General features: G+C 44.1%; 1 protein-coding gene across 2 annotated transcripts; it reads right to left on the bottom strand.

Annotated features, from left to right (window-relative positions):
* Positions 1 to 209: 209 nt before the first annotated feature.
* Positions 210 to 22,265, bottom strand: LOC109868086 (coronin-1C-A). Of its 2 annotated transcripts, none has more exons than XM_020457509.2 (11): positions 19,398 to 22,265; positions 10,206 to 10,405; positions 5,763 to 5,885; positions 3,408 to 3,537; positions 3,036 to 3,217; positions 2,767 to 2,886; positions 2,552 to 2,656; positions 2,188 to 2,333; positions 1,978 to 2,035; positions 1,543 to 1,788; positions 210 to 1,326 (listed from the first exon to the last, which is right to left on the bottom strand). In XM_020457509.2, exons 1-11 carry the CDS (start codon positions 22,219 to 22,221, stop codon positions 1,207 to 1,209), a joined length of 4,254 nt encoding a protein of 1,417 aa, XP_020313098.2. In that variant the 5' UTR covers positions 22,222 to 22,265; the 3' UTR covers positions 210 to 1,206. The 2 variants fall into 2 exon arrangements, with proteins under 2 accessions (XP_020313098.2, XP_020313099.1); XM_020457510.2 differs by lacking the exon at positions 19,398 to 22,265 and adding an exon at positions 17,796 to 18,009.
* Positions 22,266 to 22,740: the final 475 nt, after the last annotated feature.

Genomic DNA, 22,740 nt, shown 5'->3' with positions numbered 1-22,740 from the left:
CCCCCCCCCAAAAAATGCTAACCTCACATTATTGAAACGGTGAGAGGTTAGCATGTCTTGGGGGTATGATATTAGCCTAATGGTCTCTAAAATCCCACTTGATCTGTCTTGCATCAGACTCCGCACTGCTCTGCCTGTTTCAGTGTGTGGATCATTTCATTGCAGGCCAGGAAAACATACAGAGGAGAAAGGACAGAAGGAGAAGTTAGTGCAAAGAAAGAATTTAAGGGATTTATTGTGGAGAAGACATGTGCATGAGTAAAATCTTTATTGCATGCACAGAACTATATGTCAAAGGTTTGAGTGAAACAAGTGCTGAGAGTGGTCCTTTCCAAATGCCACAACATGCACCGGAGAGGGGACCTCAGATTGACCCCTTAATACCAGCCACAGCGTGATGGAGGCACCACTACACTTACACAACATTTACACCAGCGAGAGCTGCAGTTTACCCCAATGCCTCCAGACACCGCCACAGTTCAAATCTATACCCAGAAGAGCAGAAGCTAAACGTATGATCAGAAGCACTTCCTTCACATTCAGTGATCTGATGCTTAATACAAGCAGTTGGCTTGGCAAAAAGAAAAGGAAAAAAGAAATGCAGATTTATTTTGTCTTTCTTTTGCAACAGTAAACAGCTATAGTTGGTTTGAAAATAATTATTATCTTTGACTAAATTATTCTATGATAGTATAGTCTGTAACTGGAATGCACAACAGGAGAGAAGACACAAAAACCTAAAATGTAAAAGTGGTGCATGAACCACACACACACACACCATTTCAATTTGGCAGCACAAAAATCAAGGGAATATGGCAATACTGATGGTTACATACAACTGTTGAGAGTAATGGCATTAAGTAAAAACTTCACATAAATGTTCTTGACCACAATTTAAAACAATAACAAAAAGGTAAGACTTTCCATTCAACAAAAAAATTGCAGATATTTAAATGCGTTTCATCCCCAGTAAAAAGTGGACTATGAATTGCAACAGTTTTTTCTCGAAGTTTTTTTTAGAGGAAAGTGTGAGGGTAGGCATGATGAGAAAAAAAAAAGTTCATCTTGGAATGCGTGCTTGGGATCGTCGCTGGGAAGATGCCAAGCGGAATTGATGAAGCCGAATTCTGCAATTTTGCCAGTGGCTGGCTCCCGCACACTTGATTCTCTCCCAACCAATGAATGGTCCTGAGCGGGGGTCGAGTCTTAGATGGCAACCTTGGAGATCTGGTCCTCCAGTTTGGCAATTCGGCGGTCCTGTAGGGTGACAAGGTCTCTGAGCGACTTGACTTCTCGCAGTAGCTCCTCCAGTTTCCCTTCATTTTGCTGTGATAAAGAGAAAGAACTACAAGTTAAAAAATGACAAGAGACATCGTCACAAACCATCTAATGGCTAAAATGATTTAATATCGATCTTTGAGATCCAAATCTAGTCACTGATTTATTTAGTTTACCTTAATACATCTTGACTGTTGCCAGTGTTACAGTACAGTTTTATTCACTATGTTGTTGTTGTTACGGTAACTGTCCAGTCCTACTCACTGTACAGGGATGTGGAGAGGCCTTGCTCTGGGCAGGCGAGGTGTTCTCTGCTTTCTTGGCTAGCTTGCCCTCCAGGACATTGGACTTCTTGACCACCTTGAGGTCACGGTTCTTTCCGGGGACATAGCCGTTTTTCAGGGAGATCAGGATAGGCTCACCGTTCTTCCCATCAAACCAGTCCTCTGCCTCGATGGCACAGTCTGGTCCCGCTGTGTCCGGGTAAAGGTCATCCTGGAACAGGTCCGACTATGTGTGTGTGTGGGATGGCGAGAGAGACGTAATGGTATCAGTTAGGATTGTACTCTAGTCAGTGGTGGACTGTAATCCATTCTTAATATTGCCCACATCTGAAAGACAATTGCACTCTTTTTTTATAGCATCAATATCTTTCAACTTTAAAAATAGTTAGTCAAAGAGTAAAAGGAAGAGACAAACCTTTCGGGGGACTGTCATGATGATTGGTTCACACTTTCTCTCATGTAGTTTATAAAACCTGCAAGGGAAATAGATAAAATATGATGAGGATGTACAGCTGTGGGAATCAAAGGCATTGGGACTGTTCTCTCAAATAGCGCAACAAGCCCTCCCTCTAGTGGACGAAAGGAGAAGGTCTCAAAGCCATCTTTCTAAGTGTATGGTTGTTACCTGGCAATCTCGCACTTATTGACATCCAGTCCACGTTTGGGCATGTACCCCATACCCCTCTGGGGCTCCTTGCTGGAGAAGGTGTTGAGGTAGTGCACGAACGGAGCCTCGTCTGTGATCTCAAAGTACCGGATGCTACTGTCACCCTGAACAGAGACGAGAGCTTACTGAGAAAACCCGAGCGATACTCTGCCGCTGCACTTTAACAGTGTCAGGTTCATAGAAAACGACAAATCCTCCCAGAAAGACGGACGTCACACTCATCCGCCATCCAGATGGGAAACTATTGGTGCTAATCGGGTTTGGGGGATAAGACAGGGATTTAGGAAATACATGACATCTCTAACAAGCATATCATCCTCACCTTCCCACACAGGTACACCACGTTGGTGTCTGCGTCGTAAAAAGGCAGCAACACTCCATTACTGGTGTCCAGTTCATGGACTGATATTGGTTCCTCCATGCTTTTCTGTTAACACAATAAATACATTTCATGTGCTTAGATAGATAAGTGGCTAGATAAGGATATGTGCATCTATGTGTGTGTGTGTGTGTGTCTCTGGTTGGGAGGTGACGTACAGGGTTCCAGAGGGCTAGCTGCCGCTCGCTCATGCGGCTGAAGCCGGTGGTGAAGATGTTTCCGTCAGCCAGGAAGATGGCTCTCATAGGCCGTGCTCCATCGTGGGCCTTGTCCTTCTCCTGAAAAGACACAGCACATCTGTCAGAGAGGATCGTATGTTTGAGCACCAATAACACGTCTCGGTAGGAGGGTGTGTATGTGTTTGTGAATGAGTATGAAAGAGAAGAGCGCATATCAAGCCAACCCCCAGAGTCCCCAGCCCACACACCGCCACAATCTTCTCCTTGCGGGGATCGATTACGCGGATCTTCTTGTCCTTGCAGGCGGTGCAGATGAGGGCTCCGTTGCGGCTCCAGCAGGCGCTGAAGATGACGTCAGGGTGCATGTCCTCCAGCTGGATCATGGCCTCGCCCGTACCCACATTCCAGATGATGATCAGGTTGTCACAGCCTGGAAGGACAGACACAAACAAACTACAGTTAGAATCCACATGCCTCTGTCTCAGAGCAGAGTGCAGTCCTACAGTAGATTGGAAAATATAGAAGAGGCCTTGTATTCTCAGAGCTGATGTGACAAATGTACTCCATGCCGAACATGCCACACTCCTTGTGTGAGAGCAGAGTGTCAAAGCTGTCTCTACCTGCACTCATGAGGACGTTCCGGGCCGTGGGGTGCCAGGTGACGATGCCCACCCTCTTGGAGTGTCCCTCCAACACCACCACAGGCTCAGCCAGCGGGGTGACCAGCCCATTCTCTGGGATCTGCCACACCTGAAGACACAGAGATTAAGTTAGTCATGATGCCATTAGCTTCTACTTGTCTTTAGCGATTTTCTCATTTTTAACTATGGAGACAAACAGACTAAAAGGTATACTACACAGCCAACCTGACAGGTATATAAAATCGAGGACACAGCCATGCAATCAATCTCCATAAACAAACATTGGCAGTAGAATGGCCCGTACTAAAGAGTTCAGTGACTTTCAACGTGGAATCGTCATAGGATGCCACTTTTCCAATAAAGTTAGTTCATCAAATTTCTGCCCTGGCCAACTGTACATGCTGTTATTGTGAAGTGGAAACTTATAGGAGCAACAACGGCTCAGGCGCGAAGTGGTAGGCCACACAAGCTCACAGAACGGGACCGGCGAGTGCTGTCTATCCTCAGTTGCAACACTCACTACAGAATTGCGAACTACCACTGGAAGCAACGTCAGCACAAGAACTGCTCGTCGGGAGCTTCATGAAATGGGTTTCGATGGCCGAGCAGCCACACAGAAGCCTAAGATCACCATGTCCAATGCCAAGCGTCAGCTGGAGTGATGTAAAACTCACCTCCATTGGACTCTGGAGCAGTGGAAACGCATACTCTAGAGTGATTCATCATGCTTCACCATCTGGCAGTCCGACTTGGCAGATGCCAGGAGAACGCTACCTGCCCGAATGCACTGTGCCAACTGTAAAGTTTGGTGGAGGAGGAAGAATGGCCTTGGGCTGTTTGTGGTTTGGGCTCAGCCCCTTAATTCCAGAGAAGGGAAATCTTAACTCTACAGCATACAATGACATTCGAGATGATTCTGTGCTATCAACTTTGTGGTAACAGCTTGGGGAAGGACCTTTCCTGTTTTAATGTGACAATGCCCCTGGGCACAAAGCGAGGTTCATACAGAAATGGTTTGTCGAGATCAGTGTGGATGAATTTAATTGGCCTGCACAGAGCCCTGACCTCAACCCCATCAAACACCTTTGGGATGAATTGGAACATCTCTGCGAGCCAGGCCTAATCACACAACATCAGTGCCCGACCTCACTAATGCTTTTGTGGCTGAATGGAAGCAAGTTCCTGCACATGAACTTGAACGCAGTTTGGCCATGACATAGTGATCTGTTTTTGTTACCTAATTTTTCTCCCCAATTTCGATCTTGTCTCATTGCTGCAACTCCCCAATGGGCTTGGGAGGCGAAGGTAGAGTAATGTGTCCTCCAAAACCCGCCAAACCTTAACACCCACTCGCCTAACCCGGGAAGCCAGCTGCACTAACGTGTTGGAGTAAACACCATTCACCTGACGACCGAGGTCAGCCTGCAGGTGCCCGGCCCACCACAAGGAGTCGCTAGAGCGCAATGAGCCAAGAAAAGACCCCCCCCCCCCCCCCCCTGCCCAAACCCTCCCCTAACCCAGAAGACGCTGTGCCAATTGTGAATCGCTCTACGGGACTCCCAATCACGGCCTGTTGTGATCCATCCCGGGATTGAACACGGGTCTGTAGTGACGCCTCACTGCGATACAGTGCCTCAGACCACTGCGCCACTCGGGAGGCTCCGATCAGCAATTTCTATTGGAGAATCAGTTTCTAGGCATCTTCATACACTCTGATGTGCTTGTCTAATGTTACCAGGATGTGCTAACAGTGTTTAGTCTAAAGGTGGCAGCAGAGAGCTGATGGGGACAACACACCCTTTGTTCAGAAACAAGGAAGGGAGAGGAATAAGGCCTGCGTAACACTTCATGTTTCAGAGAGCAGACCTTTCTACAATGTTCTTGTATTCCATCTTTAAGGTCTATTGTATCATATAAAATACATTCAATTCGATCAAATATTGTACGGACCGCTCAGTGGACTTATCAGTCTCTTGCTACAGGCGAGACCAAATAAGGACGCGAGACATACTGACAGGATGACCTCACCGCCCCACCATTTCCATATGGCTGGGGTTCTGATTACGCTATGACACATGCTTTGTGTATAGAGCACACCATGGAGGTTAACGTTGCAGCACAGACAGACAGGGTTATTGATCCCATATGAACCTCAGGTCTTTCGCAGAGATGTCACCGAGTTCCCTGCAAAATAATCTACAGGGGTTGACAAGCTTGACTTCACAAGATGCATACAAGGCGTCCAAGCGTGCAGTAGGTAAGACAGCATATTGAACATAGTGTCACAGCGACACCATTCGGACGATGTCAGCAGTGAAAACTAGATGTACGTACCATGACCGTGCAGTCCTCGGAGCCACTGGCGATGACATGGTCATTGTGAGGGCACCAGTCGATGTCCAGGACAGGTCCCGTATGACCACATACTGTTGGGTAGGCCTTGTCTATGCGACCCGTCTGGAGAGAGAAAGGAGGAGGTTTGGTATGATTGCTGGAAATCAGTAACAAAGGATGGGGAGAAACTGAACTGTGAGCCCCCCCCCAATCCTACTGGCAAAGACCAAGGGTTGACTTGTGAAGGAGATAGAAATACAGCGTTAGACTAAAGGACATACTACTCTCCCTGTGAGACAGACAATGTATTGTTGTTACTGTATGTCTGGCATTTCGAAACTATTACTTTCAGCACCATTCATCATCAAATCCCCAAGGCAGGATTATACGAGGTCGTTTACAAACTCTGCAGGCTAACGTTCCTAAAGAAAATACCGTTCATCCAATCAGAGGGCCTCTAGATGACATGAGCAACCTGGGGGTCAGCGTGTGACCTCTGCCATCAACTGGATCAATGAGTGATGAGGACCCACTTATTTCGCTCAGCTCCTCTGTCTTTGGGTTAATCCAGGCTGCCACAGACTCTGTGCATGACAGGACTGATGCCTCAGTGACGTCACGAAAGTGCTGTGTGAGAAACTGGTTCTCCTATTTACAACTAGCCTGGTCCCGGACTACGGCTGTTACTGACCACACTGATACAGAAATTTGTCCCCACCCCCACCAAGAGTAATCGCTATGGCAAGGTATAGGGCTAGAGAGATCTGCATTCTCGTTAATGATTCATTAAGTCTGCAGCTATGTTGATATTTTTTCAGTGTTTCTCTCAATCAGCCATTAATACTAAATAGAAATATCAGGCTCTCAAAACTCCTAATTATGAGATGCTGGAATTGGAGAAGCAATTTAATCACCGGTCTGACCCCCTGGGGCCTAACTGGCACTCCCTGTCTGCCATTACTGCTGTTGTCACGGTAACAACATGCCAGGAGGAGTGGGAACAGCAGCCAGTAAGTTCATCATACAGATCAAGGAGGGAGGGATAGTTTGGGTTTGTTGACTGAGTATCTTCACTAATTAGACTCCCCATACACAGGCCTCTCTCTCAGGGGAAATGCAGATCAGTTCCAGAACAAGACATCGGTAACAGTCACGTTTCCAATAGGGCTGGGAATGTCCAGGGACATCACGATACGATGTGTATTGCGATTCTATATGTATTTTGATTCAATACTGCAATTTTATTGCAATTTGATGCTCCAAAGATATTTCTCACCATGTGTACTGCAGAGGGACAAGAGAGCCATGAGTAAAACGAGTTTTGACCACATGGACAGAAAATTGCTGAAAACATGTTGGCTCACCACTTAAAAAGATGGATAACAAGCGAGAGAAGAAATACCAGAGTTTTGGCGCAGGAACATCCGACTAGGGCTAGCTAACGTTAGCGTTTAAAAAAAAATAGAGAATTGATACTACTGAAGCCATAGAATCAATATATTAGTCAAATAACATTGCTATACTTTACTGTATACATTTTCCCCCAATCACTGATTTCCAGTGTAGGTTGACATCTGACCATTATATAGGCTACTGCTACATGAGGGACAGACAGACGGGGAGGTAAGTGACTACAACACATATTACAGCAGATGTTTGAGAACACACTCACACTCAAAAGGGAGATGTATTTTATTTTACAAGACACAGCCAGGGAGTTACATATTCACTCAAACAATCAGCTCCGTTCTATGGATAATACAGTCCAATTGTTGTGAATAATGGTGTTTGGAGACATGCGTTGCTGAACTCGTGAATCTGACTCTAAGTCGAAAATCTGTAATCTGTCGAAAAATTGCTGAAATGCCAGAATCTCGTAGTGCCCCTTTAAGCAATGTAGCAGTTACCAGTCTCTTTAAGGGGGGGATGGACTAGAATAATTGCATCCCATCCTGTACTCTAGGGTCAGTGAGGCAAGTGTAACAAGAGGGCGTGAATGCATGTAATGCAAATGCCTTTAGAACAACCATACTGATTCAAATAGATGTGTGATTGATTGCTTGTCTATGGTGTTTGTTACTATAAGTGGCTGGCACTGTTTCCAAATGCTAACGTTTTAGCATTTGTGGCACAAATCCCATTCAAGTCATGGGACCGATATTAGCATTTTTTAGCCAATCATGTTTAATCATACGTTACACAGGCAGCTGAATTCTGATCTTTTTTTGACTAATTGGTCTTTTGATAAATCAGATCGGCTCTGAAAAAGATCTGAGGTGATCGGTCAAACGATTGGGGGAAAATATCAGAATTGGGCTGCTTGTGTATCTGTAGCACAGGTGACTTTTGTGAGCTTCACAATCAACTTGAGATACTTTCAGATTTTTTGGACATGATGCGCGAAAAAAATCCCATGACTGAAACTTAAGTCGATCTCAGATCGATTGTCTGGGGCCAAGTTAACCTCCACTTTATTGTAAGAAAGTTATTTTATTTATTTTTATTTCACCTTTATTTAACCAGGTAGGCAAGTTGAGAACAAGTTCTCATTTACAATTGCGACCTGGCCAAGATAAAGTAAAGCAGTTCAACACATACAACGACAGAGTTACACATGGAGTAAAACAAACATACAGTCAATAATACAGTATAAACAAGTCTATATACGATGTGAGCAAATGAGGTGAGATGAGGGAGGTAAAGGCAAAAAAAGGCCATGGTGGCAAAGTAAATACAATATAGCAAGTAAAACACTGGAATGGTAGATTTGCAATGGAAGAATGTGCAAAGTAGAAATAAAAATAATGGGGTGCAAAGGAGCAAAATAAATAAATGAAATACAGTAGGGAAAGAGGTAGTTGTTTGGGCTAAATTATAGGTGGGCTATGTACAGGTGCAGTAATCTGTGAGCTGCTCATTATGCTCTGTTATGACCATTATGCATTTTGGGGAAGAGGATAATTTTGTACACGTATTAAACTGGGAGTTTACCAATTCCAGTCCCCTGCTCAGGGGGTCCGGGGTGCTCCCGGGGAAAATGTTTATGTAGAAGGACTGAGTTCTGGTGAAGGTCAGTTCTGGTGACTTTTTAAGAAGGACATTCTACTCCAAAATGTATGAAAATAAAATGATGCTGATCGAAAATATAATTTCCACCTCCAGAAAAGAGCCCAATAAGATGTCGGTAAAAATTGTGTATAAATTATGAAAACATATTAGACCAGATGTCACATAGAACACACAACAACAAGTCGACTAGGTAAACAATTCTACTATGATGCTGTCTGATCCAGTTTGAATAACATTACATGGCAAAAATAGAAACACTGGAAAGTGATAAAGCATAGGCTTTGAATTACTTTGCCAGCAGCTACAGTAGGCAACACAGCGCTGTTTGAGTTGTGCGCTGCGGTAGTGCGCATGTTAGACTATTTCACCCCCCCCCCCCCCCCCCCCCCAAGACGTTTTATTGCTGTCATACCCTGTCCATAGACTGTTTACACAGGGCAAGGAAACTAAATGTAATTTTGTAATTTGGGTGAACTGTCCCTTTAAACTCAAACATGTTTTCCTGAACAAATAATGCAAATTGATATTTGATTACAACATCAATATGACACTCTTCAATATAAGTGATTCTGCTTTATATATTTGAATGTAGAGTTTGCCCCTACATTTTTAACACCCATGTCCCAGAATCCTCTAGGCAACACACATTTCCATCAGCCAATCGGGAGAGAGACAGGAAATGGTCCTGTAGGCAGCCTGACATGCAAAGTGCTGGACTTCCATATATGGTCAAATCTGCTGACAGCAGCAAGCTCTTGGGTACTGAATAGAGGGAGGGGAGAGAGAGGAGTGGAGACAGACAATTGCTGTTGGCTGTTCACACAACTCCCCTATACACATGCACACACACACCGGCTCTCTTGTCACACTGATCAATCCCGGGCATAGGAAGCTTCTTTCAAATTCAATTTTCTTTCACCAAATTTAAACCACCTAGACATTTGACCTAAAATCCATTCAGCGTGTAGCACTATTGTCCAGAAGTTGTTGGTCTTCCATAGGGTCAGAAAACCTGAAAGAGGTGGGCAAGCCATTTTGCAGTAAGATACTACAGCGCACCCTCACGTTCTGTATACATTGTTGGAACAACAAAATTTGATTGGCATATACATATCCGGAATAGTAAAATATCACTGTAATCTAATTTAGTTGAAGTGATAGGAATGAGCCATTTCAAGAAAGACCTCTGCAAAGACTCTCAGTAAATCAAATCCTTAGGAAATAACAAATAATCAAAATCATACTGAAACAGAACGGAGCGACTGAATGTAACTAATACTGAGATATAGGCCAACAGTGAGAGGAAGTGTTCCAAGAGAAATGAGACAGGAGGAGCCACGATGCTGCCTGGTTGGCCGACAGTGACACACTCACCTTAAGCAGAGGGAGGACGAGGAAGGCTCCGCCCCCACTGGCCTCGATGATGATGGCGACAAATTTGGGGTTGACGGCACAGAAGGAGCTGTCCCATGTGACCCGGGAGACGCGGATGTCGTCATAGCACTGGTCGTTCTTCACTGCCTGGCCAAAGACATGACGGAACTTACTCGCTCGCACCACTCGCCTGAACATATCTGTCATCAGGAGAGAGAGAGAGATATGTCAGACAGATGCTAGAACGGGGTTACTAATCTCTTATGGACAGACGTACGTTACATAAATGGTATCATAGCGCCTGTGGGATGCGATGATGAACAATGAACTTTGTTCCGGATGGGAAATTTGGCCCATAGACATGACTGAAATTTGGCTTCTGTTTAGGGGGGGGGGGGGGGGTGGAGACTTTGCCAGTCTTGTTAGTATCTTTCCACAAATCTCCCCCAGAACTTAATCGAGATACTTTTGTATATATATAGTGAATGTGGACACCCCTCCAATTAGTGAATTCAGCTATTTCAGCCATACCCGTTGCTGACAGGTGTATAAAATCTCCATAGACAAACATTGGCAGTAGAATGGCCTTACTAAAGAGCTCAGTGACTTTCAACGTGGCACCGTCATAGGATGCCACCTTTCCAACAAGTCAGTTTGTCAAATATCTGCCCTGCTAAAGCTGAAAGTGCGGTTATTGTGAAGTGGAAACGTCTAGAAGCAACAACAGCTCAGCCGCGAAGTGGTAGGCCACACAAGCTCACAGAAAAGGACCACCGAGTGCTGAAGCACATAGCAAGTAAAAAATAACATGTTCTCGGTGGCAACACTCCGAATTCCAAACGGTCTCTGGAAGCAACGTTGGCACATTAACCGTTTGTCGGGAGCTTCATGAAATGGGGTTCCATGTACGAGCAGCCGCACACAAGCCGCACGTAATGCCAAGCATTGGCTGGAGTGGTGTAAAGCTCGCTGCCTTTGGGACTCTGGAGCAGTGGAAACGCGTTCTCTGGAGTGACGAATCACGCTTCACCATCTGGCAGTCCGATGAACGAATCGGAGTTTGGCGGATGCCAGGAGAACGCTACCTTTCCGAATACATAGTGCCAACTGTAAAGTTTGGTGAAGGAGGAATAATGGGCTGGGGCTGTTGTTCATGGTTCAGCCTACTGTCGGCCCCTTAGTTCCAGTGAAGGGAAATCTTAACACTACAAGATAAAATGACATTCTAGATGATTTGTTTCCAACTTTGTGGCAACAGTTTGGGGCAGCAAAGGGGGGACCAACTCCATATTAATGGCCATGATTTTGGAATGAGATGTTTGACAAACAGGTATCCACATGCTTTTGGTCATGTAGTGTATATACAAATATAAAACTTCACATTCTCTTTAGACACACTCTACACTGAAAACAAATATTGGTGTGGTCACTGCCCAAACTAAGGCTCAGTTGATGTGAAGCCACTCCAGGACATGGTCATTGACTCGGACATAAAGTTAGCGTTATCCCCATCTCTGCCTCAAATGGAAGAACACAGCTTATCTAAACTGGATCAAGCCTAAATGGCAGAGCTGGCTCCCAGTCAGAATAGAGGCAGACTTTTAGATGTCTACTTTTCTGTGCATGAGGTGACGGCTGAGTTTGTGTGTATGAACTATGAACCTAGAAAGCATTAGCCTAATATGCATTTTGAGAAAACTTTGCATCTCATCCACCGCCCTTCTTATTAGCCTACTTAGGCAGCCTTTATTCACATTGCCCAATGTTCACTTTGGCAAGCTCATGTTGGTGTAAGCTGGCCACAAACAAAGTCCCACGAGAGCTCTGTCTAGCTAGCGTATAGCTCTGTTTCCATAACAACAATGATAGATTCCCATCACGCCTCACAGGGAGCAGGCTCCCATCAGAAGAGCTGACTGACCCTGCTGCAGGAAGAGCTTAATCAATTACGGGTTAGCATCAAAGGTTTCCTTGTGTCTCCCATAGCCACCAACAGAATGCGGTGCATAGCCACAGTACAGTACTGTGAAATCAGCCAGGGCTGAGCCAGGACAGGCAGTAATAGAACTGATGCTTATGGGCTATGTTCCACTCAGGGCCTTTAGCTCAGACTCCCTGAGACCTTTCACGTCATCAAGTATCACAAGCAGAGTGCACCAAAACGTTGTACTTGACACCCCCTTGACCTGGTGGATAATCTTGAGGAGATACTGTGTGCAGTTGGCATTCTTGCCAACATGCCACCTAGGCCGAAACTCACTATTGCTGGCAATTGGCATTCAATGAATTTTCATCCTCCCACCATCCTTCATATGGGATGTTGTTTTTTGATGACTGATGGTTTCCTGCTTAGTTTCCTTCACAGGAAGTGGATGCAGAAGTTGTATCTTTCCTTTAGCCCATATAGTGGTCACAATGTGCATGGTAGACAGTGATAATAGACCAGGCTATAAGAATAGGCATGCCAGTCAGTCATTCTATGTACTTGCACTAGTAACTCATGGTCTGCTACCTTCAGCATCTATTCAGAATGTTCACTGATGACCTCGCAATCTCGCAAGGACTGCCAGAATGTAGTAAATAGCCTATCATTTGACCTGACATAAGCACTGGACAATCTCATAGATTGTTGTTAGGAGCTCTGAGCTCCGTATTTTGAATGGTAGGACAGACAGAAACAGTCCTGATCTTAATAACACAGAAGTCGTCCCTGTGGTGAAAGAGACAGATGAAAGTCAGTAAACTACATGCTGAGGGAAGAGATGGCCTTTCAGTCAAGGTCATTTTCATTATACAAAGAGCTGGTACATGTGTCGCTGGGCCGTCCGCTCTCTCACACACGTGTGAATGACAGCTAGAGCTACGGCGTTTACATTCTTCTTCTGACTGAGATCAACCAAGCCTGTCTCAGGTCAATGGGTTTGCATCTTTTTGATGAAATGGGGCCAGTGACAGAAACATCTGCATCTACAGTGGGCTCCAAAATTACTGGCAATGCACAAACAATGCTTAAACAAATAAACAATATAATTAGAGATATACTCAAAATACCAACATGTGAGAAATACTGTACTTTATTAATGTTTCAATGGAACCAACCAAAATAATTTATTGATTTAATTTAAAAAATCAATGCCCTCCAAATCAAGGTTTCACAATTAATGGCACCCTTAAAGATTTTTGTAAATAACATTACCAAAATGAAACCACAAATTAAATTCCACTTATTTAAGTGTATCTAAGTCTTAAGGAACTATACTGAGCCATTACATCACTTACTGTTTCACTAGGGTATAAAAAGGAGGTAACACACATGCAATATCCCTTTGTCATCCAACACCATGAAGAAAACAAAAGAACTAGCAGTTCAAAAAGAGACAAATGGTCATAGACCTTCATAAATCTGGTAATGGCTACAAGAGGATCCACAAACGATTGAATATACCACTGAGCACTGTCAGGGCAATTATTAGAAAACTCAGAAGATATGGAACAGTTGAAAACCTCACGGATAGAGGACGCAAATACATTTTGCCTCCCAGGATAGGGAGGAGGATAGTGAGAGAAACAACAAAATCCCCAAGAATCACTGTGAAAGAATTGCAGGCCTTGGTGCCGTCTTGGGGTCACCAGGTTTCAAAAAGTACCATCAGACACCACCTCACAGGCTCTTTGGAAGGGTTGCCAGAAGAAAGACACTTCTGACCCCAAGACACAGACGCAACCGCTTGGAGCTTGCCAAACGTCATTTAAATTATGACTGGAAGAAGGTGCTCTGGTCAGATGAGACCAAAACTGAACGTTTTGGTCATATACAGCGTCGGCATGTTTGGCGTTGAAACAGAGATGCATACAAGGAGAGGCACCTCATACCCACAGTGAAATATGGAGGGGGAGGGGGGGGGGTCAGTGATGTTTTGGGGCTGTTTTAATTCCAGAGGCACTGGTTAAGACTGATGGCATAATGAAATCCACCAAGTATCAGGCAATTTTGGCTGACAATCTGGTCGTCTCTGCCAGAAGGCTGGGACTTGGCCGTAGGTGGACTTTCCAACAAAACAATGACCTGGAACATACCTCAAGATCCACACAGAAATGGTTCTGTGACAACAAAATCAAAGTTCTGCCATGACCATCTCAGTCGCCGGACCTCAATCCAATCGAAAACCTGTGGGCTGAGTGGAAGAGGGCAGTTGATAAGTGCAAACCCAAGAATGTGAAGGATCTTGAAAGGATCTGCATAGAGGAATGGTCCAAAATCCCTCCAAATATGTTCCTTAACCTTGTCAAACATTACAGGAAAAGACTCCATGCTGTTATCCTTGCCAGAGGTGGTTGCACTAAGTACTAAATGAGGAGTGACAATAATTATGAAACCTTGATTTTGGTTACATTTATTTTGTATTAAATAATTGAATGATTTTGGTTGGTTCCATTGAAACATTAATAAAGTACAGTATTTCTCACATATTGGTATTTTGAGTTTCTCTCTATAATTATATTGTTTATATTTTTTTTAAGTATTGATTGTGCATTGCCAGTAGAGGTCGACCGATTAAATCGGAGGTTTTCACAACAATCGGAAATCGGTATTTTTGGGACCCGATTTTTATTTTTTTACACCTTTATTTAATCTTTATTTAACTAGGAAAGTCAGTTAAGAACACATTCTTATTTTCAATGACAGCCTAGGAACAGTGGGTTAACTGCCTTGTTCAGGGGCAGAACGACAAATTTGCACCTTGTCAGCTCGGGGGATCCAATCTTGCAACCTTAACTAGTCCAACACAATAACGACCTGCCTCTCTCTCGTTGCACTCCACAAGGAGGCTGCCTGTTACGCGAATGCAGTAAGCCAAGGTAAGTTACTAGCTAGAATTAAACTTATCTTATAAAAAACAATCACTAGTTAACTACACATGGTTGATGATATTACTAGAAATTATCTAGCGTGTCCTGCGTTGCATATAATCTGACTGAGCATACAAGTATCTGACTGAGCGGTGGTAGGCAGAAGCAGGCGCGTAAACATTAATTCAAACAGCACTTTCATGTGTTTTGCCAGCAGCTCTTCGTGGTGCGTCAAGCATTGCACTGTTTATGACTTCAAGCCTATCAACTCCCGAGATGAGGCTCGTGTAACCGAAGTGAAATGGCTAGCTAGTTAGCGCGCGCTAATTGTCGTTGTGTTGCTGGTTCGAGCCCAGGGAGGAGCGAGGAGAGGGACGGAAGCTATACTGTTACACTGGCAATACTAAAGTGCCTATAAGAACATCCAATAGTCAAAGGTTAATGAAATACAAATGGTATAGAGGGAAATAGTCCTATAATAACTACAACCTAAAACTTCTTACCTGGGAATATTGAAGACTTATGTTAAAAGGAACCACCAGCTTTCATGTTCTCATGTTCTGAGCAAGGAACTGAAACATTAGCTTTCTTACATGGCACATATTTTACATGGAACATATTGCACTTTTACTTTCTTCTCCAACACTTTGTTTTTGCATTATTTAAACCAAATTGAACATGTTTCATTATTTACTTGAGGCTAAATTGATTTTATTGATGTATTATATTAAGTTAAAATAAGTGTTCATTCAGTATTGTTGTAATTGTCATTATTACAAATAAATAAATACAAATCGGCACATTAATCGGTATCGGCTTTTATGGTCCTCCAATAATCGGAATCGGCGTTGAAAAATCATAAATCGGTCGACCTCTAGTCAGGGGTGCCAGTAATTTTGGAGCCCACTGTATAGCAACACTATATTTCCTATAAATCATATTAGCCTACACATAGGCTATCCTTAATTTGTCCTGAATGGACTCTCCTAATCACACATCGATCTCTTTTGAAGCGGGAACAGGCATTAGCACAGCAAGGCCATCTCTCCTGGGTCAAATACTCTCCTGGGTCGAAGCCTTGGGTACAGGACATACGCTATATGACCACAGCCTGCATCACTACAACTGTACGATGCAGCCAGAGAAGGACATGCAGGGTTTGACAAACAGAACATTTCGTTCCATTACTAGTTTCAGCCCTAATGATTCATTCTGGAAAGGCTCTCCTCTCACACACATGATCCATTCAACAAGATGTGCTCCATGCCTCGCATGCCTAATTTCTCTCAACACAATGACCTACTTTACAGAGAGCAGCATGGCACAAAAAGGACTGAGTCTGGGATAGCACCACTCCAACTTAAAGATCATACCCATATGAACCTTTGGTCTACGTCCTTTTTTTACTGAGTGTACGGCATCTTTCACTGTAGTTCAATTAGAGATATGGAATCACCCAGTCTTCTTCTTACAGAGTTAGTTGCAGCTGTAACTGGAATGGAAGGGTCATACATAAATCCTTACTATACACAACATACAGCATTGACAGTTATGTCAGCAACTTTTAGACTCATACATACTCTGCTGCTAAACAGAAGTCAATCATATATATCGGTCCTGTGTGGCTCAGTTGGTAGAGCATGGTGGCCATGGATCACCCTTACAAAAATAAAAGCACGGATGACTAAATCGCTTTGGCTAAAAGCATCTGCTACATGGCATATACTATATAATATCTTCTCACCCCTGATAGATGAATGAATGTCCAACTTCACCCATAGAAACTGATCCATCAACACGCAATAACTCTGTAGCTTAAATTCCCTGCCTTCTCAGGAAATAACTACTCCACTAGAGCAAGCAAAAGTGACATGACCAATAATGCAAACCATTTGCTATTGTAGGTGCTAGGTATTGTGAGGTCGACTTCAGGACACATTATAACGAAAATATTTCATTCGTGTTCAAAATGATTAAAATGTTGGTCAGACTAAGGTATGCCATATGCTTATTTTCTGGTTAAGAACAGTTGAGGTGCAGTAGACAGACTGATAACTATAGTCTTGGATTGAAATGTGACAACTCCACCAGTGGCATCTATAAAACGTTTATGGCCTAGCTAGCTATTAGACTGGGCATCGTTGATGCCTATCATTGGACACATCATTGTCTGCCAGAGTATGTAGCTAGGCAGCTAAGTAATGTAGCTAGCTATTAGCTAGATGGCTGGGTCCTGTAGGCTGCCGTCATCTCCATGCATGTCTCTGATTAATACAGGTTATTGATGATTGTTCAGAGTAGACATGTAAGTACAGTGTATTAATAAACCAACACATTTGATCATAGTCATTATATAGCAGGCTACTCTTCATTCTATAATCTTAAGGTGGACAATAGCCATACATTGTGTGGCAGGCAAAAATGCTAGCTACTTCCTTATGTGCAATTCATTAGCAATAATTTCCAAAGGCAGCTCCCCACCCGGGAGGACAAATTTGTGGTTAATAATGACTTGCTACAGCGGTGTCTAGTAAATGAATGACAAAGATGTTTAGGAATTTACTTGAAGATGCTACCGTCTAGAATTTGGAGCATAGACCACCGTCAGTGAGCTATTATGACGCAAGTGCAGATTTTATTCATGGCTCTGGCTGTTCCCATTCAAAACGGTGCACAGCCGGGTAGGCTAGCTAGCAGCAAGATGTTTACTGCAAATACAGGACAGTCCATTTTCCTTACCTCCTAAATCTATGCGAAATTTTCCGTGAACACGAGGTAATCAATCTGAAAACATGAATATGGTAGTTTAGCCCTCGTCCGTTAAGATTTTTCCCTTGTTACACTCGTTCAGCCGTTCGAGTATTCTTTCCCTCCAGACTGCAATTCCATGAACCGGAAGCAACGCCCTGTTTCATCCCCGCCTCTTCCATATGAGGCATTATAGGAATCCCATATCGGAGAGATATCAATTGTCTCATTTATATGATAAAGATACTCTTTTAATAAAAACATATTTTTTTCTCCACTGAAAATTATTAATGGGTCTATGAAAGCATCACCAACACTGTTACAAGTAGGCCTATAATAAAAAGACAACAAGGCCTAGATCATGGTCGTTTTGGAGGAACAATGCCAATGGTCTCAGAAATGATTGAGTATTTGCTGTAGACAACCTGTACATGCAACCAGCATGAAATGTCACACACTCAGCCTAATTAACTTTTTAATTGACACGCCCATGCAACTGCATAGCCCTGCTAGATTGGACATAGCCTACAGTTAAACTTCAAGGCACAGTCAAAACCAACAGCAAAAGAATGTGTACAATAATGTGCCAACACTCAGCTTTCTTATGTTTAGTGCGCCTGCAGGTGGTGATTCTGAGAACTGCAGGGCAGGCAGTTCCAAATGTCTCCATTCATGCTATCCTGCTTACCACATCTCTCAGATGTTTGCTCCAAGTCAACCTGTACCTTATTTATTTTAATTGTAAGAGTCAGCTACTTATTAGGCACTATTGCCAACCCTCAAACATGTGGTTCTATGTACAGTGTGGCTGAACCAAACGGCATGACTAACACATTCTAACAGTACATAGTTTCAATGGGCTAGTGTGTGTCACTGACTCAAAGGCAGACTGCAATCTGGCAAAGATGGCTTCTTTACAACTCAGGTTCCTCATGTGTGTGTGTGGCTGTGTGTGTGTGGGTGAGAGAGAGAGAGAGACACACCAACTAGAGTGAGCGAGCAAGAGGGAGGGAGGGAGAGAGAGTACATCACTGGGGCTGAACTCCCTGCCATCCAGGACTTCCATACCAGGACGTGTCAGAGGAAGGCCCTAAAAATTGTCAAAGACTCCAGTCATCCAAGTCATAGAAGCAGTACCGATGCATCAAGTCTGGAACCAACAGGACGGTGAACAGCTTTAACCCCCAAGCATTAAATAGTTAACCAATAGCTATAGCATTGACCCTTTTGACTCATCACATACACTAACACTGCTACTACTGTTTATCTATCCTGTGTCCTAGTCACTTTATCCCTACCTACTGTGTACGCACATATTGAATCTACCTCGATTACCTCGTACCCCTGCACATCGACTCGGTACTGGTACCCCGTGCATATAGCCAAGTTATCGTTGCTCATTGTGCATTTATTCCTTGTGTTATTATTTTTCTATTTATTCAATTTTTTTCTCTCTGCATTTCTGGGAAGGGCCCGCAATTAAGAATTTCACTGTTGGCCTATACTTGTTGTTTACAAAGCATGTTACAAATGACATTTGATATGAGGGAGACATATAGACAGAGAGAACATTGATCCAAAGCACCTTCTTACCTTTTTTGAGTTCAGGCTCTGGTGGTTTTTCAGCAGGCTTCTTAGTGACATCAAAGGCCTTCTTCATCTGTGATACTTTCAGGCTCTGGCCCTGGCCCACAGCCCCGGCAATGGACATGCCCATGAGTGGTTTTGCCCGGTCTGCATGTCTGATCATGGACTTGGCTGCAAGGGGTTTTTCCCAGTCTGCATGCCTGATTCTCTGGTGCATCCGGTTAGTCTCCTTTATGAGCTCAGCCACAGGCCTGTATGTCTCAGTTTCATGCTCAGACACAGTATCACGATAACGCTGCTCAACAAGACCACTATGGATATCTATACGGTCACTGTGGTCAAAGTTCTTCCAACGGACATCTGTGCTGACAGTGTCAGCAGGGGGTTCAGGGTCATCATCATCATCACATTTCATTCTCTTACACAAGGCCTGCTCTAGTTCTCGTATCTCCTCGTCATCTGAAGGACAAGTTATGTCTTCTGAGATTGCAACCGTTTCTAATAGAACAAATGGCTTTTGGGGCTTTTTTGGTACAGGAGGCGGTGGACCTTTGAATTTAGCCTGCTTTTCCAAAAAAGGTTGTCCATCCAACATGTAAAGTTGTTTTGGTTCTTCCTCTTCTGCAGCACGTTTGACCATTTGTGCCCAAGCATCAAAATCTATGATATTTCTATACTTTTCCTCTCTAGTTGGTGTCCTTTGTCGTTGTGAAAAATCAAAATTATCTGGCGTGTACATGTTGGATGGTACAGTATAAGCAGCACCTGTGTTGTCCCATAACACACACATGTCCTGAGGAGCTGTGGCACAAGCATTTTCTTTGTTGACTTGATGTGAATGTCTCCTCCTCTTCTTCTTCTTCTTCTCCTCCTCCTTGTGGTAATCATCATCACATATCTTCTGCTCATCCAAGCAGCAGGTTTTTGCAGCTGGAATCTTAATGAAGGGATTTTGGGGCTTTTTTGGGACAGGTGGAGGAGGCCCCTTTGGTTTAAGCCTCTCCCCTGCAAAATAAGGATCTATAGAGGCACCTGAGGTCGCTTTGTCCTCTGTCTGGGTGAAATCCATACTGTTGTTTTGTTGTGTTGGCAATGTGCTCTCCATTTCCCTCTCAGGCAGAATGTGAATGATGGGTGGTGGGGTGATGACAGCAATGTAACAGACAGGCTGGCTCTCCATCTGCATGCTAACAACCTGCCTCTGCCCATCACTGTCCTCTAAAGTTGGCACAGACAGAGGAGGTAAGGGAATCACATTGCATTGTTCTAATGAGCATGAGGACGAGGCAGTTATGAGTTGTGGCATCTTGGGGACAGAGCAGGAGAGGACATTAACTTTGACCTGTTTTTTAGACATAGAGGCAGCTGATAGGGTGTTTGTTCCTCTACCAGTCATTAAATTAACAGTCTCATCAGAAAGGGATGTTTTGGCATTCTCAGTAACACTCAGAATCTGAATTGGTGAGGGAGATATGACTGCATTCTGAAGTACTGGCTCTTTCTCTACCTTCACAGAAGAACAACTACCAGCAAGTTCTTCCTTAGCATCATGTAAAACAGCCTGAGTCTTACTCTGAGACTGTTCAGCAGCTAAATGTTCATATTTGGTGATGGAGATGCATGTATCCGTGGATGGGGATACTTCTTTTGCTTTTCCAGTAGAAGTTTCAATTTGCTGTTGTAAGGAGACATTACCACAATGGCTCTCTAGATTATCAAACTGTTGAATGGATTTCCCACTTTTGTCTGTACCTTTGGCCTTAGCCCTTGGTGGAGGCTGAGGAGGATTTGGTGTGTCAAGATGTCTTGGGACACATGCGGAAGATGCCCTGAGTACTTCAGGTTCGCACCGATTTGACTCACAAGCCTCAATCCTGTGGTCTGTCACACAGTCTCTCTTTACCTCCCTCCTCTTCATGTCTTTCCCCTGTGGATGCTCATCTGTGGCTGTGTCCTTCCTCTCTTTTTCAGTTTGTGAACTACTCTTAACAGGATCTGTCGTCTCCGAGCGTTTGTCCGGCTTCGTTTTGGTGTTGAGCGTGGTTAATGCTTCTGTTTTCTCCTCAGGTTCTTCCTCTATATTCCAAAGGACCAAATCCTCATGAGTGCAGTCTTTTTCTTCAGGGGATTTATTATATATATAATTTGGCTTGGAATTGGCATGGGTTGATTCAATACTCAAGAGAGCTGGTTTCTTGCCTTGAATGCCCGTTTTGAGCTCACAAGTCGCAGTCTTTCCCGCCTCATTCTCTGTCATAGCTTTGACAGCTTCAGTTCGTTCAGCCTTCTTCGGGCGACACATGATGCCTGCAGGTTCAGCCAAATGTGGATCCGCTCTTTCTGAACATTCTGTGTGTGAACATCGGGTATGTGCATTGCAACCACTGCTAGCATTACTGGAGAGAACAAAATAAGTGTTTACAGTGCTGCTCGTAACCTCATCCCGTGTTACTTGTTGCAAACTCTGTGTTTTGCTTGTTTCATCACCCAAAGATGAGGCTTTTTGTGAGGTCTTCTTACTGGATTCCTGGTGTTTTTTTCCTGAAGACCTCTGAAGTCTGTCCTCACTGAGCCTCTGATCATCCACAGCAGAAGAAACGTTCCTCTTTGGATCAGTAGGCGACGTTGTAGGGTCTTTAGGTTTATCCACAACAGCGGCAGAAGTCGTATCCTCCTTCACTATTCTATTTACAGAGAGTGGCTTCTCTTTGTCCCTGATTTTAGAGATCGCGCTCCTCACATCAGACGATAACCACGATTCATCCTTCTCCAGAAGTACAAAGTCCTCCTCGGTAGCCTCTGAGATCACCAAGTCCTCTGTGTTAGACATATCTGTCGTATCCTCTGTATCTGTGTCGCAGTGCCAACCGCCAGCCAGGGATTTACTCCTCACTTGTCCTTCCATTGTATTTACCCTTTTCTTACTACCCACAGCTTTATTCTGTGATTTGGGCTCTGAGTGCTGTGTGCTCCTCTCAGAGTTCAGGACACTTTCTGGCTTCTCTATATCATATGTGACAGCCCTGCCTTCTCTGTCCCCTCCCTCGTTCCCTCCCCCTGCGGTCAAGGGGCTCTGTTCCTCACCTAGAGAGGTGCTCATTGGCCCCTCACTGAGGTTGTCTGTCAAGGCCGGGGTGGCAGTGAGCTCATCACCTCCCTGCTCACTGGCCAGGCGGCTGCTGACACTCAGTCCCTCTGTTTTCCCATAGCTCCCAGTCCCACCGCTACTGCTACCACTGCCCTGTTCACCGGGCTCCGACTGCTGTCCTCCATTGGAGGCATTTGTTGAAACTCCCTCCTTTTCCGACACTTTGTTCAGCTTCTGACCCATTGGTTGTTGTAGTTGTTG

This window comes from Oncorhynchus kisutch, linkage group LG23 (genome assembly GCF_002021735.2).
Source record: "Oncorhynchus kisutch isolate 150728-3 linkage group LG23, Okis_V2, whole genome shotgun sequence".
In the NCBI taxonomy this organism is placed as follows: Eukaryota; Metazoa; Chordata; class Actinopteri; order Salmoniformes; family Salmonidae; genus Oncorhynchus; species Oncorhynchus kisutch.
Note: the sequence above shows the minus strand (reverse complement) of the source record. Positions and strands in the feature narration are given on the sequence as shown.